Genomic DNA, 18,906 nt, shown 5'->3' with positions numbered 1-18,906 from the left:
TCCCTGAAATCACTAAATCATCTGTCAAACACATTACTTGGATTCTGACACCCACTATTTAGATAAAAGTTTGAATGAAAGTGTTGTATTGTAATGTTTGCAATATTCTGCTGTACTTAGTTGTGTTTTCAAAGTATCATTTGTGAACTAGAGTCCATGAGAGACATTCTGATTGTGACCCCTCAGTGGTGTGTTATTGTGATCGGTTTGTCGGGTGTTCGACGGCTCAGATATACTTTGAAAATCCAAGGATTTGTGAGGTTTATGTGCTCAGGGCAACATCTGAAGCACATCAAAGCGTTCTGCATCACAGTTTGCATTGTGTGTGCTTTTCATGGTGTATTTTGTTTGTGACCATCAGCCATTTCATCTGTGGTGTATCTTATAAGATTAGGGTAACCAGAAAGATTATCAGATAAATGGCTAGAGCTACTTCCAAAAAAAAAAAAAAAGATTGCATTTATTACTGATGAATGTATCAATGTTTACTGCCATAAAACATGTATCTTGAGTCATCTTATCTTGATTTAATGGCTAGTTTTTCAATGATGAGCAGCATGTAGGCTTTTCAAAGTATTACAGTGATTATGTTTCTATATGTTAAGATCTGCTCCATTTCCGAGTAAATATGTCAATATTCATGTGTCTTTTTGCCTGTTTTTTTCTTGCTCTTAGAACAGATACTGTAAACAACTAAGACACAAATGTTACCAAATATTAATGGTTTGATTAATCTATGAAGTCTTCAGTGAATTTCTAATACATATTAGTAAAGCTGTTTATTTATTAGAACTTGTAAACATAAAGAAGACCTTATTACAAAGTGTTCCCCAGGGTTTTAATGGTGTACACGGTCAAAGCTAAATAAAGCTTTAGAATAAAAAAAGGTAACTAGCTATAACTGTCAAATAGATGTAGTGGTGTAAAAAGTACAATAGTGTAGTGCTGGAACTTCAGTTATCTACAGAAAATAAATCGCAACAATTGTTTTAAGTCCTTTTATTCAGCACAAAAATCAATAGTTTCTCAAATGTGAGAAATTGCTGCTTTTCTCCAACATATATTAATTGTACATTGACTATCTTTGGGTGGTTATTCTGACATAACAATGCATATGACGATGGAATCATGATTCTGAGCATTTCTGATGGCAATTTGTACTATAGCAGCTTAGTTCCATTTCACCACTGTTGATTCCCTGTATATCATCTACTCAGTCATTTTGTGTGGAAATGAGTAACTTCTGGGTAAAAGGCTCACCGCGCACATGAAGTGAGACACCGCAGCAAGGAATTAATTCCTCTTTCTTTCCGCCTGGTAACCCCCTGAAAAATAAAAGCACTGTGTACCATGTCACGGCTATAAGACGTGAACTACCGCGCTTATCCACCAGGGGCGCTACTCTGTGTTTATATTTTCAATGACACAACCCCAAATCCAACATGGCCGTGCAGTAACAGGAATGCTAGTAAAACGCACAGTTGAAATGGCACATGTTATTGAGTAGTGGGGTTATTGTCATAATTGAAAGTGTAACTCCGGAGTCGCCATGTGGCTGCCGCTCTGTTTAAGAAGCCAGACAGCCTGCAGAGGAGGCTCCGCTGCTGCTCTTTTAAAATGTTCACGGCACTGGGAAAACGTGTCTCTCTTCAGTCATTCAGCTGGACCTGCAGCACTAACGACAAGCAAGGCTCTTCTGTTCAGAAAACACGGGGACCCTTCAAAAGTCGTTCAGTAAGCCTGCACGTATAGTGCATTCGTTTCCTGCGATCCTGCAAATACAATACAGTAACGTTAGCTACAGTTCATGTGGCTAAATATGCTCTTTAACGGTTTAACTAGACGTGCATTTGCCAAAGTAACCTCATAGTCTTAATTATTTAAGTATTTTCTGTTGTAAAATTAAAAAATACTTAAAGAAAACGCTTCTGATGAAGTATAGATTGCACCTTTTTGTCGCTTGTCCAAGTAAGTTTTCTCTAAGTGTGACTTCTTCTTCACCTTATTGTGGTGTGCTAAACCGTACTTGGCTCACTACTGCCCCCTTACGTCGGAGGGCACAACAACACCCGCTTGTTCTTGACGTTTGGTCACAATATCAATTGAAATGGCTGTAATAAATGTCCTTAATATAATGTGGATTAAGGCTTCAACAAGCAACTACTGTCATTATGGATCAAGTTATTATTAATATTTTTAATTATGTGTTCAGAGACTTTCCTACGGCCCAAATGTTCATACCACAACAGTCTAATGCGAATCAATTTACTGTAACAAACAAAAGAAATGGCTCAAACAAGTCATTGATTTTCAAAACTGTTGGTTATTACTTATTCGATTGATTGTTTCAGCACTGATAAAAATCCTAATGCACTGTTTTATGTTTTACATGCTCATACATTGATGATACAACAATGTTTTGGGGTGTCTAAGCCTGTTTAGAAAAAATATTAGAACAAATAATGCTATTGTCTTCTTTAGGGATTCAAATGAGCAGTTTTTAGTTTCCAGTATTTCTTTGCTCAGACATACCTAAACTGGTCCGCGTCATGGTAAACACCAGGGACCACAATGGATGTATTTGGACACAGTCATGCTATGTGACTAGGCCTGATATGCTGTATTTCACACATTATAATGCTGTCACCAAACCCCCCCAAAAATGGAGAATACGTGCTTTTGTATACTTGAATGTTTTTGGTTGTCAGGTTGGAAGATGTAGACCTGCCCCCCATAGGGGCAAAGGATGTCCTGGTTAAAATGCTGGCAGCTCCAATCAACCCGTCTGACATCAACATGATTCAAGGTACTTGGTTTGTTGGTGACCTCCGCACCAAACAGCAGCACAGTAACTTAATTTGGAAGCAGCTCTACCAAGATAGCCAAGAAACCAAACACACTATTTATTTTGTGTACGCTTTGAAGATAAGTTGTTTATCTGACAGTGTTTTTTTTTTTCTTCTTCAGGTACTTATGCTATCTTGCCTGACCTCCCAGCGGTCGGGGGCAACGAGGGAGTGGCCCAGATCGTAGAAGTCGGTGGCCAGGTGACCGCCCTCAAAACAGGAGACTGGGTCATTCCAAAAGATGCTGGTTTAGGTAAAAAACAACAACAACAGAAGCTTGTATTACATGAATGAGTCCACAGGGTCGCTGAAGAGTGTTGTGCCTTTGTGTGAGCAGGGACCTGGAGGACGGTGGCCGTGCTAGCAGAGGACGATGTCATCTCGCTGCCGAATGACATTCCCTTGTTGTCTGCTGCCACACTGGGGGTGAATCCCTGCACTGCCTTCAGGATGCTCTCTGACTTTGAAGATCTCAAGCCAGGTAACCATTTCCACGCACATAGTCATAATATTATTTTCCTTCATAGAACCAAGCCACTGAGCCACAAGCCACTGAAATACAGGGGAAGACACAAAAGGACTCTCTTTATTTTACTGCGGTTCCACTTCCAAAAGGAAATGTTGGTTACGTTGCTTTTTTTCATAGCAACCGTTGGTTAATGAAACCAACAACTTCCTGGTTGCCGAAACTCTCAGTACAACACGCCCATTTCATGTGCTGATAAAATACCAATCTAAATGGAGACTTGAGGATAGAGTATTCCTGCCTAAGGTATCTCTAAAAAACGTGGCCTGCTGTGCAGTACTTTTAGCCATCTTAATGTGACAGTTTCGCTCAATCTACGGTCCTTGCAGGTGATTCTGTGATCCAGAATGCAGCCAACAGTGGAGTTGGGCAGGCTGTAATACAGATTGCTGCTGCGAGGGGGATAAGCACCATCAACGTCGTCAGAGACAGGTGAACTATCAAGTGTTTTCAGAAGACTTAACTTTTCCGTCCTAATCAGTGGCCCAGGTAATCAGTCCACCTGACTGTGAGATAATGGGGTCTTTTGTCCAAGGGTAACAGAAACAGAGTTTTTTTTTTGTGTGTGTGCTAGAATTTATGACTGTCATGAACTTCTTCATTGTTTCTTCCTTTTCAAAGGCCAGAGTTCACACAGCTCAGTGATAGGCTGAAGGCCATGGGAGGAACTCATGTGATCAAAGAAGAGGCACTGAGGCGGCCGGAGATGAAGGAACTGTTCAAGGTCCGAAGACTTCAAAGATATGACAATAACATATGTAGATATGCAATGAATAAACAGTCCTAATTTAAAGATGTGGTTCTCTCTCTCTTTTATTTTTATTTTTTTATTTTTAAGACCTGTCCGAAGCCTAAACTGGCACTGAACGGAGTCGGAGGCAAAAGCGCGACAGAGCTGCTCCGTCATCTACGGTGAGGATGCTGAATGATCTTTTTGATGTTTAATATCTTACACTGACGAGAAAATTGGATCAAATGCAATAATTCCCATGTATTCCAGGTATGGAGGAGCTATGGTGACGTATGGAGGGATGGCCAAACAGCCAGTTACTGTCCCCGTGGTAAGATGAAACCTCTTACATGTAACATCACATTTCACCACACAGACACACTTTTCTCTCAGTACGCTCACTGAACTTGTTCTCTCCAGAGTGCTCTTATTTTCAAGGACGTGAAGGTTCGGGGATTTTGGGTCACGCAGTGGAAGAGAGATCACTCGAGCGGTGAGTCAGCATGAAGGTTCCTCTTTCATCAAATAAGTCTCTTGAAATGACTCATGAGAAATGACACTCTCTCTCTCTCTCCTTAGATGGAAAGGCATTCAGAGCCATGCTGGATGAGCTGTGCCACCTCATTCAGCAGGGTAAGCTGACGGCTCCTGCCTGCACTGAGGTGGGCCTCCAAGACTACAGCAAAGCTCTGGACACAGCGATGCAGCCTTTCACCTCAGCTAAACAGGTCTTGATCATGTGAACGGACTCACCAACTAATCGTTGCACGGCCATGACCCCAGGGACTGCGACATTATCGTCAACTTGTCAATTAAATGCTCAGGCACATATTCAATACATGTGTCTTCACAGCAGGCCCAAAGTCCAGCGTCTGTCATTTTATGACATTTTGAGTTCCCACCTAAGTTTATTGACATTATTTCAAATGTAATTACATCTTTATATAGCGATATGGGATAACAGGAAGTTATATAGAACTCAGATAATACAGCTTAATCTGATATGTTTAGTAACAGGTTGTTGTTTTACTAAGTTATATGGGCGTGATTAAGTGTAATTTATGTTAATCAACAGATTTACTGTTGCAATAATACTGATATGGTATATGTATAGTATATACTGGTGCATTGATTCTTGCTGCTAAAATAACATTCAACCAATAAACAACTGTTTTAGCATGTTCTGGTTTTATTAAATAGATACAGTAGAGTTTGACAGGAAAGCTAGTGGGGAAAGAAACATTCGACAAACGTCTGGATTTGATCCTGAACATCACACGTGAGTGATTATGTACTTGAGCCACATGAATACCACATAGTCTTTTTCTATTGACTGGAAATGTAGAATTGAAACAGCACCAATAAACCAAGCTCACCAAAGATTGCTGAAGCCAAAGGTTGTTTTTTCTCTCTGCTTAAGTGCATCTAGTGCATGACTCACCTAAATTATAGATGTCATATGATGTAGAACATGTCAACACATCCTATGATGTTAACTGGTAAATATTTACATGACAGCAATAATCTTGAGCTTGAGTTTTACAGTTTTTCTATCTAATAACTCCCTGAATCGTCAATAATATATGTTAAAAATCATCTTTGATATGTTGATCATCATCACCGATTGGCCAGCAGCAGACTCACAGCCACGGAGAGGACCGGCAGCAACCCACCATAAATGGCAGCTGCCCCTTCCTTCTCCAGACAGTGTTCATACCTGTCAAAGTCTACCTCTCTGGCTGCACACACGTGGTCGACGCGGCAGTCGCTGTCACACTCTGTCAGGTCGTAGCTGACTGAGTTGAACTCATAGTACTTTTGTAGGTAGCAGCGGTCGTTAGCGATGCGCTCTAGAACCTGATGCATGGAGGCCGGGGAGGCGTCTGGTATTCTGAAGCTCTCTGTGAGGCGGTACTCCTTCTCCCAGCGTCCGCGGACTGCATTAGCGTGTGTCAGGTTCAGATAATGCGTCACCACATCCTGAGTGTGTTCAAACATGTGGTTTGAGAAGCAGAAACGAAACAATAAAGGTTTTTGTTTTTCTGTTTTTTTGTTGAGGCTGTGTATTGCAGCTAAGAAAGACATATGTGAAGGGAAATGATACAGACGGGCCTTGACTTACTTTGACCTGGAGCGTTTCAGGGTCATATTCAAAAACACGGATCCCAGGGTTGTTTGCTCCATCCTTGACTCCAGGAAGTGTTGTTTTCCACGGTGTGACGCCTGGGCTGAGGAACATCGTACTGATAGGAGAGCCTGTACAAACAGGTATCACTTCTGATTATTAACACAGTACTATGGGCCTAAAGGGCAAAGGTACCATCTGAACACTGGGCGTGAGTCACTGTGCATAACAGTGAGGCAATGAAAGAGTAAAAACTAAACAATATAAATACCAATCAACACTAACATGTGAAACAGGAGAAAGCATTAGTAGTCGCAATAGTATTCCAACAGTGAGAACTTACCCTCTGAGTTGTAAAACATCCGGAAGCTATCGGTATGATGATGGCCAAAAAACTGTCCAAGTATGACTGAGTGATGCCTCTGAATTAAGTCCAAGTATAGCTTGTTGAATTTAGGCGTGAACCACGGGTTGCTTCTCTTCTTCTCAAAGAAACCGGGGGGAACGTGACCAATGATGTACACCTGGAAGAGAAACCAGTGCAGAGTTAGAAAAAATGATCTTTTTTCATTCGAGGTAGAGTTGCACTAATTCAATGCGCTCATCTTTTTGCAAAGCATGAGATGGATTGGGCTGGTCTACCCCCCCCCCCCCCCCGCCCTTAGATTTAGGAAGCGTCTGCTTTTGAACGTTCACCTCTTTTCCGTGAGATGATAGTTTATACAGGGGGATGTAAACTGAAAGTATTCTTCCTGTTAACCATGGTAGCCAGCATTAAAAGCGGAATGAGTTATTAATTATTAACTGACTGATTTATTACCCTCTACTCTACGCACGCAGAGACTTTTAAATTGAATTCAACACCTGCTTCAAGGCACAGATAGACTAGGTGCCTTGCCTTTTCTTTGTTGATGGCGGCCTCTGTAAGAACCTGGCCCGCCCAGCGAAACTGGCCCGCTGGGTCGTCCATGTCCTGGGTCAGCTTGTTCTGGTTATAGTAGAGATTAGTGTTAAGGACCAGCATCCTGAAACCTGTTCGATTCAGCAGCTTTTCTGTGTAATATCCACCTATGTGAAGAAAGATATTGTGAAAAATGCATGACACAATTGGACGTGTGCTTTTAAATAATAGATAAGGTAATTTATTGATTCTTAGGGAAAAACAATTGTGTTATTATCAAAAGTATTCATCTCAAAGTATCACAGGAGACTCCATCAACCTTTTTTAAATGTTACTCTGGACTCTGGATCCAACCAGTCCTGCCACATTTCAGCTGTCTGGTTATAGATGTAGTTTGGGCCGGCAGGAAGCTGGCTCTTAGGGTGGTAGTCATGGTTGCCCAGGGCAGAGTACACTTTAGTGTCTAAGGAAGGCAGTAATGTACAATAATATAAGTTTATCCATACTACAACATCACTGTAAATATTGATTCCCTATATTTTCACACATAAATAGGCTACACACGATGTCTCTTGACCTCACACTTACTCGGAAACACCTGCTTTATAATGTGGGTAAGGTTGCTGATAATGTGGAGCACTGCTTCTTCTCCCAGATCCTCGTTGGGTACATGTGGTGTGTCATCTCTGAGCAGCAACAAAAATAGATAGTAGATAGTTTAAGGATTAAATCCTGAGAGGGGAAAGTGATTATTTCTTTTGGGACTCAACAAGCCAGCAAGATTCGTGAAACATGTTAAAATGCCACCTAAAGTGGATACATACCCTGTCCATACGATGAAGTCCGGGTCAGGTAGAATATGCTTCATGGCATACACAGAGGAGTTTATAAGGAGCCATGGCGAATCACAAGCATAGTCTCCAAATTTCCCCGCATTGGCTGCCGGTCGTTTGCCACTCGATGCGCACACAAGTTCAGGATTATCAGTCAGTTTGTATGTTGGGTCCCAGTGCTGATCCGTGATGTGCCAGAAGTTTCCTGGATAAAAACGATGCGTAATTGCGCATATGAAGTCGTGCCCGCGCTATGATTGGAGGTTTTCGAGAAACATTTTAACGTACAACAATATAACTTACCTGACAGTGCAGCAACCTCTTTAAAAAGCAGCCAAGACAGAAGCAGCCTTACTGTGGACATGTTGAACTCGTCGAAGAAATCAAAAGTCCAACAAAAGTCAAGTCCAGGTTTGAGAGGTAAGTCTATAAAGGCCAAATAAAGATAAGATGCAGCTATTCATGACGCGTCTCTAGCCCGAAGGTGGTGCATTACGGATTTATCTGCAAAACATATACTCTATATTTGTTCCATCTACTGTTTCAATGTAATTAAAACTAAGATTATCAAACTGAATTTCCCCACTGCGGGACTAATAAAGGATTCTCTTATTTTATCTAATCTTATCTACCCCTACACCTGTCAGCCTAGACGTTCAAACGCAAGTGTGCATTTTTTTCTAGATTAAAAGGAGAAGTTGGCTAGCTGCACGTAAACAGATCTTAGAAAGCAGGACCAAAACACATCAACAGTATATTTAAGCTATAAACCAGTGGTCAATGAGTCAAAAACGATGTCCACTCAAACGATTAATTGTTTGAACAGTGTAATGATTAGACAATATATTTATAGGCTTCATATACTACACTGATCACTTCATACCGTTCTCTTTATAACTTTGAGTCATACCTTCCGTGCTCCATGCAAACTATTTTTATGTGGGCTGAAGATAAAATTAGTCGGCTTATTTTTTACAGTTGACCTCTTTGGCATGTACCTTTTAGGCAGAGTAGTACAATATCTGTATGTCTTCACAGCACAAGGGGTGCATGTGTTTTCTTTAATCCGTGTGTAAATGTTTAAATTACTGTAAATGTAACATTTCATATTAAAAAAGCAGAACAAGTAAAGTGGGTATGCTGCCTTCAGGTGATGCTCGTACTTCCCGGAGATGTGGTCGCAACTGTAGATAATATAATTCCTATAAATTGTCACAGGAAGCAAATATCTCACCTGAACATTTAGAATGTGAATATTTAGATATTTTAGAATTTTGGAGTTGTTAAAAGCTTGATAAAATAAAGCCAATCCTTATTTTATACATATTATATGACGCCTTGCGATTCCTAACTGACAGATTTATATTATCAAGTAAATGAGACTTTGAAACTATTGGTATTGTTTACACAGCAATTGCCCAATTGCCACGGATGCAGCAATAACCTCTTCGTAGTAAAAGCAATATGTCCAACATAACCTGAAGGCAGCACAGGCCTGGATTTAAGAAGACTTTGTTTCTAGCCCCGCGTGTTGCCTTTCAGGCACTCCTTTCTCCAGGGCTGTATACAGCTCCAACAAGCTATATCAACCACACATTTGTAATTCGAGGCTGCATGTATGTTTATGGCCATAGTTGCGAGTTTAATTACCCGCAAAGATAGTATTTGTACACACAAATGGAAGAACTACTGTCTGACCAACTAAACTCAGGGCTATAACGCCATTGCTTTACCGTGGGTTCGCGGGACTTTTGCTACGCGCATGCGCCGTATATTGAGTTTGGCGCGCGGGACTACAAGGAAGTCTACTGAACAGCGTGTGACTGTTCCTACTCCACAGTGTTCATAACATTCAGAACTGACTTTATCAGCTTAATTACAAGGAAACATGATGTGGAACCAGGGTGAGTTTAATTACCACACTATTGTGTTCATAAAATGGTGAAGTCAGCGTGTTGACGTTGTCTGGTTACGGCCAACGTTAGCTTGACTAACAGTTACTTAAGTACCTGTTCGTTAGCTCACTAGCTACTTTGTTGTTGTGGTAGGTTGTGACGTTTATAGAACAAACTGCCATTTATCTCAGCTGTCTCTGCCTTCTTCTTCTCCTTCTTCAGGAGGATACAATGAGTCGAGTACGGTCGGAGGCTACACTCAGTCTCCAGGGGGCTTTGCATCACCTGCCCCATCCCAGGGAGGAGAGAAGAAAGGGGTTCGTGACGTGACTGAAGTCTGACGTTGCACAACAATTTCTTCATAACAAATTGGAAACTTAAAACAGATATAGAGCAACAAAATAAAATCAACATCATCCCTTAAATTGCACATTCATATTCAGAATAGATGACGTTTATCAGCCTATCAAAAGCTTTTGTTGCCATCTCTTCGTGTACTGATGGACTACTGACGTGTTTTGCAGAGAACCCGGGCCTCACAGATAATCCCCTGCACAGTTTCTCAGCTGATGTCTGCCTCCCAGGATGACGAGGCCTTCAAAGTAGGAGACGTTGAAGTTGCCCAGGTGAGATGAAGCAAAGCAGAGACTGCAAAGTGGCACAACATGACATCAACAACAACAGTCCAAAGCTCAAAGATATTCAACAACAGAAAGCTGGAAAGATTTGAGCGACAGACAAACTATCTGCAATTATTTTGATATTTAATTCCATTGTTTCAGTCATTTTTCAAGCTAAAAAGCCAAACATTTACAAGTTATAGTTTCTCAAATGGTGATGGTTTGGTGTCATATTATAGTAATCTGAATATTTAGAGGGTTTGGGCTGCTGACATTTCACAGAGAACAATGACTAATCAAGAAAATAATCATCAGATCAACCTATTATTAAAATAGTTGTTAGTAGCATCCCTAGTTGTCAGATTAATGATCAACTGCTTATTTCAGCATTCAAAAGGGCATCATCTGTAAGGCACTTTTTGTTGATCTCACTGTGTTTTTAGGTCACCATCGTGGGTATCATCAGGAGCACGGACAAATCCATGACCAACATCCAGTACAAGGTCGACGACATGACCGGTGCTCCCATGGACGTGAAGCAGTGGGTGGACACGGAGGTCAGTGACGGAGCTTTGATTGTCGCACAAACTATTTAAGCAACGCTGCTGTATTCAATCTCAATGACTGTAAAATATAAACACTTGGCACAATGACACAATCTTGGTGGTTTCCTGTTCGACTGAGGTTGTTGGCGCATAGAAGGAGAACTAGTTTATTTTTGGACATGAGATCGTATGATCGCTTGCCTGGTAGTTTAACAATAGAGATCATTACTGTTCATTTCTGGTTAAAGAATGAGTTTCACTTCTCAATTTTATTATTAACCTGAAGGACTTTTGGCAGGAATTTAAAAACATAACATCACAGATACAAAAGTGGTGACAAGCCAACATCAATGTGCATGAGGTCACGTTTTGTAAAATGTACAATATATACATGAAAGACATAGAATGAGTGGATTACGCAAGGATAGAGACAGTCATACCAGCAGACTGGAAGACCAACACACAGACCAACAATATCACACTGTAAACACAGTAAAAAGCAGAACGTTGTTTTATTTCCTGTTCAGAAACTGAAGCATATTTTTGTTTGGTAAACTACTGGAATCAAGCCTCTTAGCAACGCTGTTGTTTTGGTGTGTCTATAGGACCCCGGTGTGGACAGCACTGTCCTTCCTCCGGGCACATATGTCAAAGTCTCTGGCAACCTGCGCTCCTTTCAGGTGAGTTTCCTGTTTTTTATAAATCCTCTTCACAGTACCTAGAAACAAAGAGGAACCACAGCTTTGTGATCTCTTGTGAAGCCATGTCCCCACTTGACATTTTGGCAGATAAGCTATTTTCATGAGCGGTTGTGCTCTTGTGATGTTGTAACTTTTAGCAAACAGCTTCTCTGTGAATCCGAGCCAGTTTTCTAAATTGACTGAGTGTGTGAACCTTTGTCTTCCTCAGAACCACAGATCTGTCGTGGCGTTCGGTGTCAGGCCCCTGGAGGACATGAATGAAATCACCTCGCACATGCTGGAGGTTGTTCAAGCGCACTTGGCGCTTGGCAAACCTCAAGCCATGGTGAGACATCTTCAACGTAAACCTGAGCTAACAGTCTATCGTGCCTTGTTTACGTTAGCATTGAGAAAATCATCAAGCATGAACATCCCATCACTTTAAATATACTGATGAGCTGGCAAAAACACCCACACACATCAATGTGAAGCTGAAAAGAACAAACATGATGTTTGTTGTACAACTCTTCTGTGAGGAGAGTATACAGTAAAACACTGTTATGTAGTACATTTGCTTTTCACAGGCCTTCTTTCGCAGGACTGGATTTAGCTCGTTTCACATTTCTAAGTATGCCTCTTCTATCTTTGGGGATGTTCTTTGTTTTGTTAACAAGAAACAGTGACCGCAGCTTTGTTTTGTTTCTCTTTCAGTTGAGTGCCGGAGGAGGAACGGGCAGTGACGTCACGCCGATCTCTCGACCGGCCATGGAGAGCAAGGGAGGGAGCTATGAAGGCGCCAACGACATGGTTAACAATGGGTTAAGTGCAAACCAGAACCAGGTGAGCCTAAATGATGTGTTAATGTTAAGATTTTACAATACACTACTTTTACATTGTCATGAATGAATTTGACTGTTAAAGCTAATTTATGGACTTTTGACCATTAGAGAGAAGTTAGACTTGGTGATAAATAGGTCATAATCAAGTTCCTTCATTATGAAAACAATGTGGACAAAAACAATATCTACAAATCAATATTTCATTTTGAATTTTCCCTTTTCACATAATGCACAGAGAGAGAAGTTGCACACACAATGCTCAGTATCTCTCACTTCCTGTCCCTCCTTATTATAGCAATGAATGATGTGAAAATTTGCAGTTTGAGGCTGTGTGCATGTTCTCTAATATGTCGTTTATCTCACAAGGTGCTGAGTTTGATAAGAGGCTGCCCCGACGCAAAGGGCATCAGCATTCAGGAGCTGAAGCAGAGACTCGGAATCATGAGCATGAACGTCATAAAGTAAGCAAAGTTCCGCTTTAAGTCGTAAAGGGATAACCCGTAAAATAATATTTACACCGTGGAGAATTTGGAAAGTAAAGTCAGTTACTATTAACGACTTCACCCTGAGATGATGGGCAGAGCATTGAATTAATGATATTATCGGGTGACTTTTGGGAGATGGCTGATTGACACTGAATTCATGATTTTCACTGTGTTTATATAAAAAGATAATACATGTTATTCGTATCTCCCTTTGTGCTTGAACAGGCAAGCAGTGGAATTCCTAAGCAACGAAGGTCACATCTTCTCCACCATCGACGAAGATCACTACAAATCCACAGACAACGACGAATAGACTCCTTCGTGTTCTGTCACCAGTTATCTGAGTTTAATGTGATGCTAGTCGATACGTATTAGAACAACTGAGTAACAACCTCTCGGCCCTGAGCGACATCCCGAGCATCCGTTCTCTGTTCAAGTTCTGTGGTCGGCGTTAGTTGAAGAACACATGGTTTAGGTTTGGCGAGACCCTTTCACGCACACATCCTGTCATCCTGAGGTCGCTTCTGCTATTTTGCAAGTCCCAAACGTGTTGCTGTTGAGGAAGCCGTTGTTAATACTGTTGTTCTGTTGTTCCCTCCTCCATTGTTAAAGCATTTTGTAATTTTTAATATTTGGAACGTCAGTACTCAATGTGTTTTTGTCTATGTAACTTTACTTTTGCCAAAATTAAAAGGATTATACAATATACAGTTGGATCGTCTACCAGGAACTTAGAAATTGTTACGGCCCTTTCACCTTTCCACATTCCACTTTCCACATCCTGTATCTTAGGGTCCCACTTTAGATGTCTGTCTTTATTAAGTCCACCTGTGGCAAATTCAGGTCGGGCAGGATGCAGAAATGTAGACCAACACATCTGTCAACAAGGATGCACCGGTTCACAGCTTCCAATCAAATTTGAATAAACCACATAGGTCTGAGTTGATTCTGAAGCCACTTTAATAGTGATGATACATCTCTTAAATACAAAATAAAACACCAGACAAATGAATCTACAGTATGGTCTTGAAATAAATGGTTCCAACCTTGAAAGAAATGGAGAGTACATAAACTTAATTTGTCCTTTCGATATTTGAGTGAGTCAAAACCATCATTTCATAACCTAAAACAATAGGTAAAAATAGGATTTGATACTATGTGTTGCACCTTTTTGTACTCTCAGATCATTAATTTGCTGTGACAACTGGTAGAGCTTCTGCTTTTGTATGACCATTACATGGCCATGCATGTGAGAAGCTGCACATTTAACTGAGACCCGTGGCGCCCAGACTGGTTTCACTCTTTTCTCTTTAGAGTTTGCATTTATACGCTGATACTATAGGAGGTTTCCACATACATCATCAAATGCCTGTACAATAAAATATAATACTCTGGGAAGCTTATAAATATGCATTACTCTTGAGGCAGCAAGGTAATGATTCAACTCTGGTCATTTTTAAGGCAGTTTGTGGTGTTGTGATTTGACTATTATACTGGAAGGTGTTGCTGATGCTCCAGGATGGACTAAAAAACTGCTAAGAATTGCACAGTATAATGGTATTTTATGCAAACAATATTTAGGATTTCATGGACAGGTTGCTTTGTCTGACTATAAAGACTCACAATACAAGTCTATGCCACATTGGTACAATAAAATACAATTATTCAAGATAAGAGAGCTTAAAAACTTCGTCATTCTTAACTTCAGCCACCCATATGAGATATTCTGCTGCTGGGGTTTTGCAAAACTTTAGTAATACAAGACATTCTCTTTTGCTTTCTGCACTACCGTTACGAAGGACTCATCCACAGTTTCATAATCATGGTCGCTGTCCACATCAGCTTCGATTGCACGCAGCTTTACTGAAGAAGAAGAAGAAGAAGAAGAAGAGGGGTTACAGTTAATCAATCAGTGGTGCCATAAATACCTACTAGAGCATCAAATGTGTATTAATCTGTATCCAAAGGTCGTCCCAAACGAATGGAGTAACATTTGCTACAAACTACAGTGTCCCTTTGTAATAATTAGTAACGTAGCATTTTTTAAAGAATTGTTGGTTTGGTCTTAATAAAAAGGATAGAATAATGTCAGAATTGTCCTTTAAATGTTGCCAGTATGGCTGTAATCTATGCGATAAGAGTCTGCAGTAAGAGCTTCACCTTTTTTCTTCGACTCCTCCCTTTCCACATAAGTGTTTGGCAGAGCCTTGCCTGTTGTCCCTTCAGCTGATGCGTGCTTTCGGCGTACAAGTGGCGGAGGTTGATCGTCCAAGATAGCCTGCACGATAAGAGGAAGTCAGAGACATTCAGCTTTATTACAGGCACGCCTTCTTTCACAGCAAAAAGTGGAAGCATCGTGTATTTGCATAGCCTGCCGTTTCTGGCCGGATTAAGATTTCCTCAATGTCACATTGTGAAAAAATGTGTTTTACAGAGCGAGGTGAGACACGCAACCTCATCTCAACCACAATAGATTCTAAATAGATTGCCGGACTGTCATACATGTATGAAAAGCCATACTTACTGGAGGTGGTGGAGCTGGGGGCCTTCTTTTGCTATTCAAAGTCAAATTGGCTAACTCCTTGGTTGGGACGCTTTTGTCCGGTCCTTGCTTGGACTTGCCTGCCTTGGATGTTTTCTTTAAGGATTTTTTGGATGACGGAATTCGCTTTGGTGGTCGAGGCGGAGGAGCTGCATCTGAGTTCCCCTGTTTGCGAAATTCATAAAGGAACGTGTCTGTCACCTCAGTGACCCGATCCACATGACACTTAGGTGGCTGACCGCTGGGCCACGGCAGGGCGTCCTGGGTAAAAGAGACGGACATGGAGAGCCACTGGGTTGGGATCTCGAAACAGTGGTCTGGCCTGTGCAGAAAGCTTGCCTGTATGGTGGGCTCTAACAGGGCCTCCTCTATTCTGAGACATGCAAACCCAAACAGGGGATCAGTCTCGAGTTCGGTATCCCGGCTCACCACTTTCACATCCTGCGGCAAACTAAACTGCTTACCCAAGTCTTTGAGACTGTACTTCTTGTTATCGGCGATCACCTCCACAAAGTGACCCTGCATGTACAGAGGCAGAAAGATCTCCTCTCTCTCATCCCCCTGCTTGACCTCCTTTTCATCATCATCGTCATCATCATCATCATCTGGCTCTTGGAGACGCTGACACAAAAGAGCCTCGACGGCCTGCTTCTGTCCATGGCTGCTGTCACAAGGCAACTCCATTGTTTCGCAGCGAACAACCTCCAGCTGTTCGCCCACACTGAGGGCAGGCAGGCCTTCCTCCTCATCTTCCTCACAGCTCCTTGTTACACCCACCTTCAGACCCGGTGCCTGGATTGAAGCGACGTACAGCTCGTACACTGAATTAAACTCTCTTGGCCGCCTCCGTAATCGTCCACCATATTGCTGAGATACCAGGAAGTACTGCTGTGTCTTCCGGCTCTTCAAGCTGGATAATAAAACCATGGCAGATGTTCCTGTCTTGTGGAAAACCAGGTGGCTGTTCTTGCTAAGTTCTGGCAGCCAGCTGCACCTGAACAGGGAGCGGGTTTCTGGGCCCTCCAATATCTGTACTACTGTCGGGAAGGATTCCTTCGGCTGGGAAAGGACCTCCGACAGACTGAGCGGGGTCACAAAATTCACATCATTGGACATCTCGGTGACATCGACCACATCCACCTCTAAGCTGGACGGAAACTTGAAGATGTTTTTCCTCACTGTACAAAAAAAATGAGAGAAATGATGTTAAGAAATGTAGAAGAGGAACTTGATGAAGTACAGTGTGCTTCTTCAGTGACGGAGGATATTTTCAGAACCTTTACTGTAAGCAAAATAACTGGTAAAAGTATACAGTGTAACACTTTTAATGATACTGATTAATGAATAATGATTGGAATAAGATATTATCCTTGAGTAAACCAAAACCACATTCCACTGTGATTGACACACAATGAGAAAGAAGAACAATTATAATAAAAATCGTCATAAGGATAATAATGTTATTAAAAAAGATAATTTGAAAATATATATATATTTTTTTTAAGTAGAGAGGAAAGAGATGAAAGAACGGGCAAATAAGCCGGACACCTTGACGGCATATGAACAAACAAACAGGCAACAGACACGCATTCAGGAGTAGGCTAGTCGAGGACACACATGTGTAAGCAGGCAAACAACAACGTACACAAAAAAAGGGTGTAAAGGTAATTTACACACAAAAAATGTTAACACATTTTGATCAGATAAACAATGTGAAAATAGTCTGTTTGCAAGATACAGATAGGAAAAATGAAAATAAGTTATTCTCACTGCTCATGATGGCGTGGACCTGGTATATTGGGCTGAGGGCAAGGGCCCGTTCACACTTGGTGGTGTTGACGAAGCGAAACTGTCGACTGCGCAGGCTGGGCGAGGACATGATCTCCCGCAGAGTGAAGCGCTCCTCGTTTTCGCACTCTCTGAACTCCCCTTGGGAAGACATTGGGATACACACTTCTGCGGAGGATTCCTGTTGTCCTCGAACGTGGCACCGCACCCGATCCTCCTCGCCCTCATGTCGCTCAATGGACAGCACCGTCAAAGCTCTGTCGGCCCCCAGCGTGAAATCGCCAACGCTGATCTTGGAGCTGCTGGTGAACGAGAAGGGAAGGCAGGATTCCAGGCCCACGGGCCTCAGGCTCAACAGCTCCTCGATGGTACCGTACGGCATCTCATCTGGAACAACCTTGAACAAACCTGAGGAACAGCATGCAAGGGTCAGCGGGCAGCTATGTGGAGCAATACTAGCCGTTTTCACAAGAATCGTGTCTAAAGACCAACCTGTGTGGTTGATAGGCAGCTCAAACGTCTCATTGTTGCCGAGGTCTTCGCAGCAAACTGATTGGAGCTCAATGCCAATGACCTTTATTAGATCCCCAGTAGAAAAGCTCACTTCACTCCCAGAAAGTTCATATATAGACCCTGAAGCGGAGATTGAGAATTTGACCAAAGAAGGAACAAAATAACAAGATCAGTAATGAGCAGGTATATCAGGGTTAGATGACAATTCTAAGCTAATACGAAATATTTATAAATACTTTCATGAGCAATAAAAACCTTTCAACTCAAACAAATGCGTCTTATTTGGCAACAATAACGTCTGATTTGTGGTTGAGAAAAGAAGGAAGCGTACTATGCAATAGATACAATGACACAAAACAGATATCCAGACAGGTTAGTGATCTAATCTCTTCAGATAATCTCTAATCTCTTTTGTCCTCACAGTTTTCGTTCACAACCAACAATGCAATCAAATGCCTACCTTGGAAATACACTCCAGAGCAAACTTGTAGGATTTTTGGCAGACAAGAGTTGTCAAATGAAGCAATCAGTTGTTGAAGTGGCAAAGCAGTCGAGCCTGCCATCACTGTTGCCTCAGTGTGCTGCGATCAAAAGTGAAGGCAGACAGCAAATGTCAAGTGAAGCATAAAAGGAGGTTGCTTTCTCATTCAAAAACCACAGATGTGAATGAGGAAGTCACAGGAGGTGGTTGCACAATGCTTGCATTTTTACAGGCGGAGGACAAGTGACATGACTTTGAGTTTGGAAAGAAGATGTCAAAGTTATTATTCTGTTATTCATTTGATTGCAGCATTAACACCCAATAATTACCCAAAGCACATAGACCAAGATACTCCAGGATATATACCATTATTAGGAAATGTGTCATGTTTGTGTTTGTGTGCGTGTGTGTGTTATGTGCACACATAACACACAACAACTCTTTGTTATGCACCATTCACCAAGTCAAATCCCTTGTGTAACGTACTTGGCAATAAACAGTTCTGATTCTGATTGAGGGATAACATACTCCACTCTCAAATGGACACATTTAATTGT

General features: G+C 41.6%; 4 protein-coding genes across 5 annotated transcripts; 2 read left to right on the top strand and 2 right to left on the bottom strand.

Moving 5' to 3' along the window:
• The first annotated feature begins 1,363 nt into the window (after positions 1–1,363).
• mecr (mitochondrial trans-2-enoyl-CoA reductase) lies at positions 1,364–4,858 on the top strand. Its single transcript, XM_079164602.1, has 10 exons — positions 1,364–1,734; positions 2,709–2,806; positions 2,968–3,099; positions 3,184–3,327; positions 3,702–3,804; positions 3,994–4,096; positions 4,211–4,284; positions 4,373–4,433; positions 4,523–4,595; positions 4,682–4,858. Exons 1-10 carry the CDS (start codon positions 1,550–1,552, stop codon positions 4,843–4,845), a joined length of 1,137 nt encoding a protein of 378 aa, XP_079020728.1. The 5' UTR covers positions 1,364–1,549; the 3' UTR covers positions 4,846–4,858.
• Positions 4,859–5,719: 861 nt separating this feature from the next.
• Positions 5,720–8,396, bottom strand: smpdl3b (sphingomyelin phosphodiesterase acid like 3B; the record flags this gene model as incomplete). The annotated part of the gene is made up of 8 exons (XM_079164601.1): positions 8,265–8,396; positions 7,953–8,166; positions 7,717–7,814; positions 7,448–7,591; positions 7,126–7,295; positions 6,571–6,751; positions 6,225–6,358; positions 5,720–6,082 (listed from the first exon to the last, which is right to left on the bottom strand). The coding sequence occupies exons 1-8, from the start codon at positions 8,323–8,325 to the stop codon at positions 5,720–5,722; spliced, it is 1,365 nt and encodes a 454-aa protein (XP_079020727.1). The 5' UTR covers positions 8,326–8,396.
• On the top strand, positions 8,264–14,736 carry rpa2 (replication protein A2). Of its 2 annotated transcripts, none has more exons than XM_079164605.1 (9): positions 8,264–8,381; positions 10,079–10,173; positions 10,381–10,482; positions 10,920–11,033; positions 11,627–11,701; positions 11,931–12,047; positions 12,413–12,541; positions 12,907–13,001; positions 13,251–14,736. In XM_079164605.1, exons 1-9 carry the CDS (start codon positions 8,324–8,326, stop codon positions 13,336–13,338), a joined length of 873 nt encoding a protein of 290 aa, XP_079020731.1. In that variant the 5' UTR covers positions 8,264–8,323; the 3' UTR covers positions 13,339–14,736. The 2 variants fall into 2 exon arrangements, with proteins under 2 accessions (XP_079020731.1, XP_079020732.1); XM_079164606.1 differs by lacking the exon at positions 8,264–8,381 and adding an exon at positions 9,746–9,865 and having other exon boundaries at positions 13,251–14,733.
• A 14-nt stretch (positions 14,737–14,750) lies between these two features.
• On the bottom strand, positions 14,751–18,441 carry themis2 (thymocyte selection associated family member 2). Its single transcript, XM_079164607.1, has 6 exons — positions 18,329–18,441; positions 17,848–17,988; positions 17,338–17,763; positions 15,550–16,745; positions 15,186–15,303; positions 14,751–14,888 (listed from the first exon to the last, which is right to left on the bottom strand). Exons 1-6 carry the CDS (start codon positions 18,429–18,431, stop codon positions 14,776–14,778), a joined length of 2,097 nt encoding a protein of 698 aa, XP_079020733.1. The 5' UTR covers positions 18,432–18,441; the 3' UTR covers positions 14,751–14,775.
• Between the last annotated feature and the right edge of the window lie 465 nt (positions 18,442–18,906).

Source organism: Pholis gunnellus (assembly GCF_910591455.1).
Source record: "Pholis gunnellus genome assembly, chromosome: 8".
NCBI classification, from domain to species: Eukaryota; Metazoa; Chordata; class Actinopteri; order Perciformes; family Pholidae; genus Pholis; species Pholis gunnellus.
Note: the sequence above shows the minus strand (reverse complement) of the source record. Positions and strands in the feature narration are given on the sequence as shown.

What these genes read in the sequence shown, in the direction of transcription:
- mecr (XM_079164602.1), top strand. Translation starts at nt 1,550, where the DNA reads ATGTGGCTGCCGCTCTGTTTAAGAAGCCAGACAGCCTGCAGAGGAGGC. An exon ending in AGATGAAGGAACTGTTCAAG is followed by an intron (nt 4,097 to 4,210) that starts GTCCGAAGACTT and finishes TTTATTTTTAAG; the next exon opens with ACCTGTCCGAAGCCTAAACT. An exon ending in GAGCTGCTCCGTCATCTACG is followed by an intron (nt 4,285 to 4,372) that starts GTGAGGATGCTG and finishes CATGTATTCCAG; the next exon opens with GTATGGAGGAGCTATGGTGA.
- rpa2 (XM_079164605.1), top strand. Translation starts at nt 8,324, where the DNA reads ATGTTGAACTCGTCGAAGAAATCAAAAGTCCAACAAAAGTCAAGTCCA. An exon ending in GTCAAGTCCAGGTTTGAGAG is followed by an intron (nt 8,382 to 10,078) that starts GTAAGTCTATAA and finishes CTCCTTCTTCAG; the next exon opens with GAGGATACAATGAGTCGAGT. An exon ending in AGGGAGGAGAGAAGAAAGGG is followed by an intron (nt 10,174 to 10,380) that starts GTTCGTGACGTG and finishes CGTGTTTTGCAG; the next exon opens with AGAACCCGGGCCTCACAGAT.
- themis2 (XM_079164607.1), bottom strand. Translation starts at nt 18,431, where the DNA reads ATGGCAGGCTCGACTGCTTTGCCACTTCAACAACTGATTGCTTCATTT. An exon ending in GGTCCACGCCATCATGAGCA is followed by an intron (nt 16,746 to 17,337) that starts GTGAGAATAACT and finishes TTTTTTGTACAG; the next exon opens with TGAGGAAAAACATCTTCAAG. An exon ending in GGAGGAGTCGAAGAAAAAAG is followed by an intron (nt 14,889 to 15,185) that starts GTGAAGCTCTTA and finishes CTTCTTCTTCAG; the next exon opens with TAAAGCTGCGTGCAATCGAA.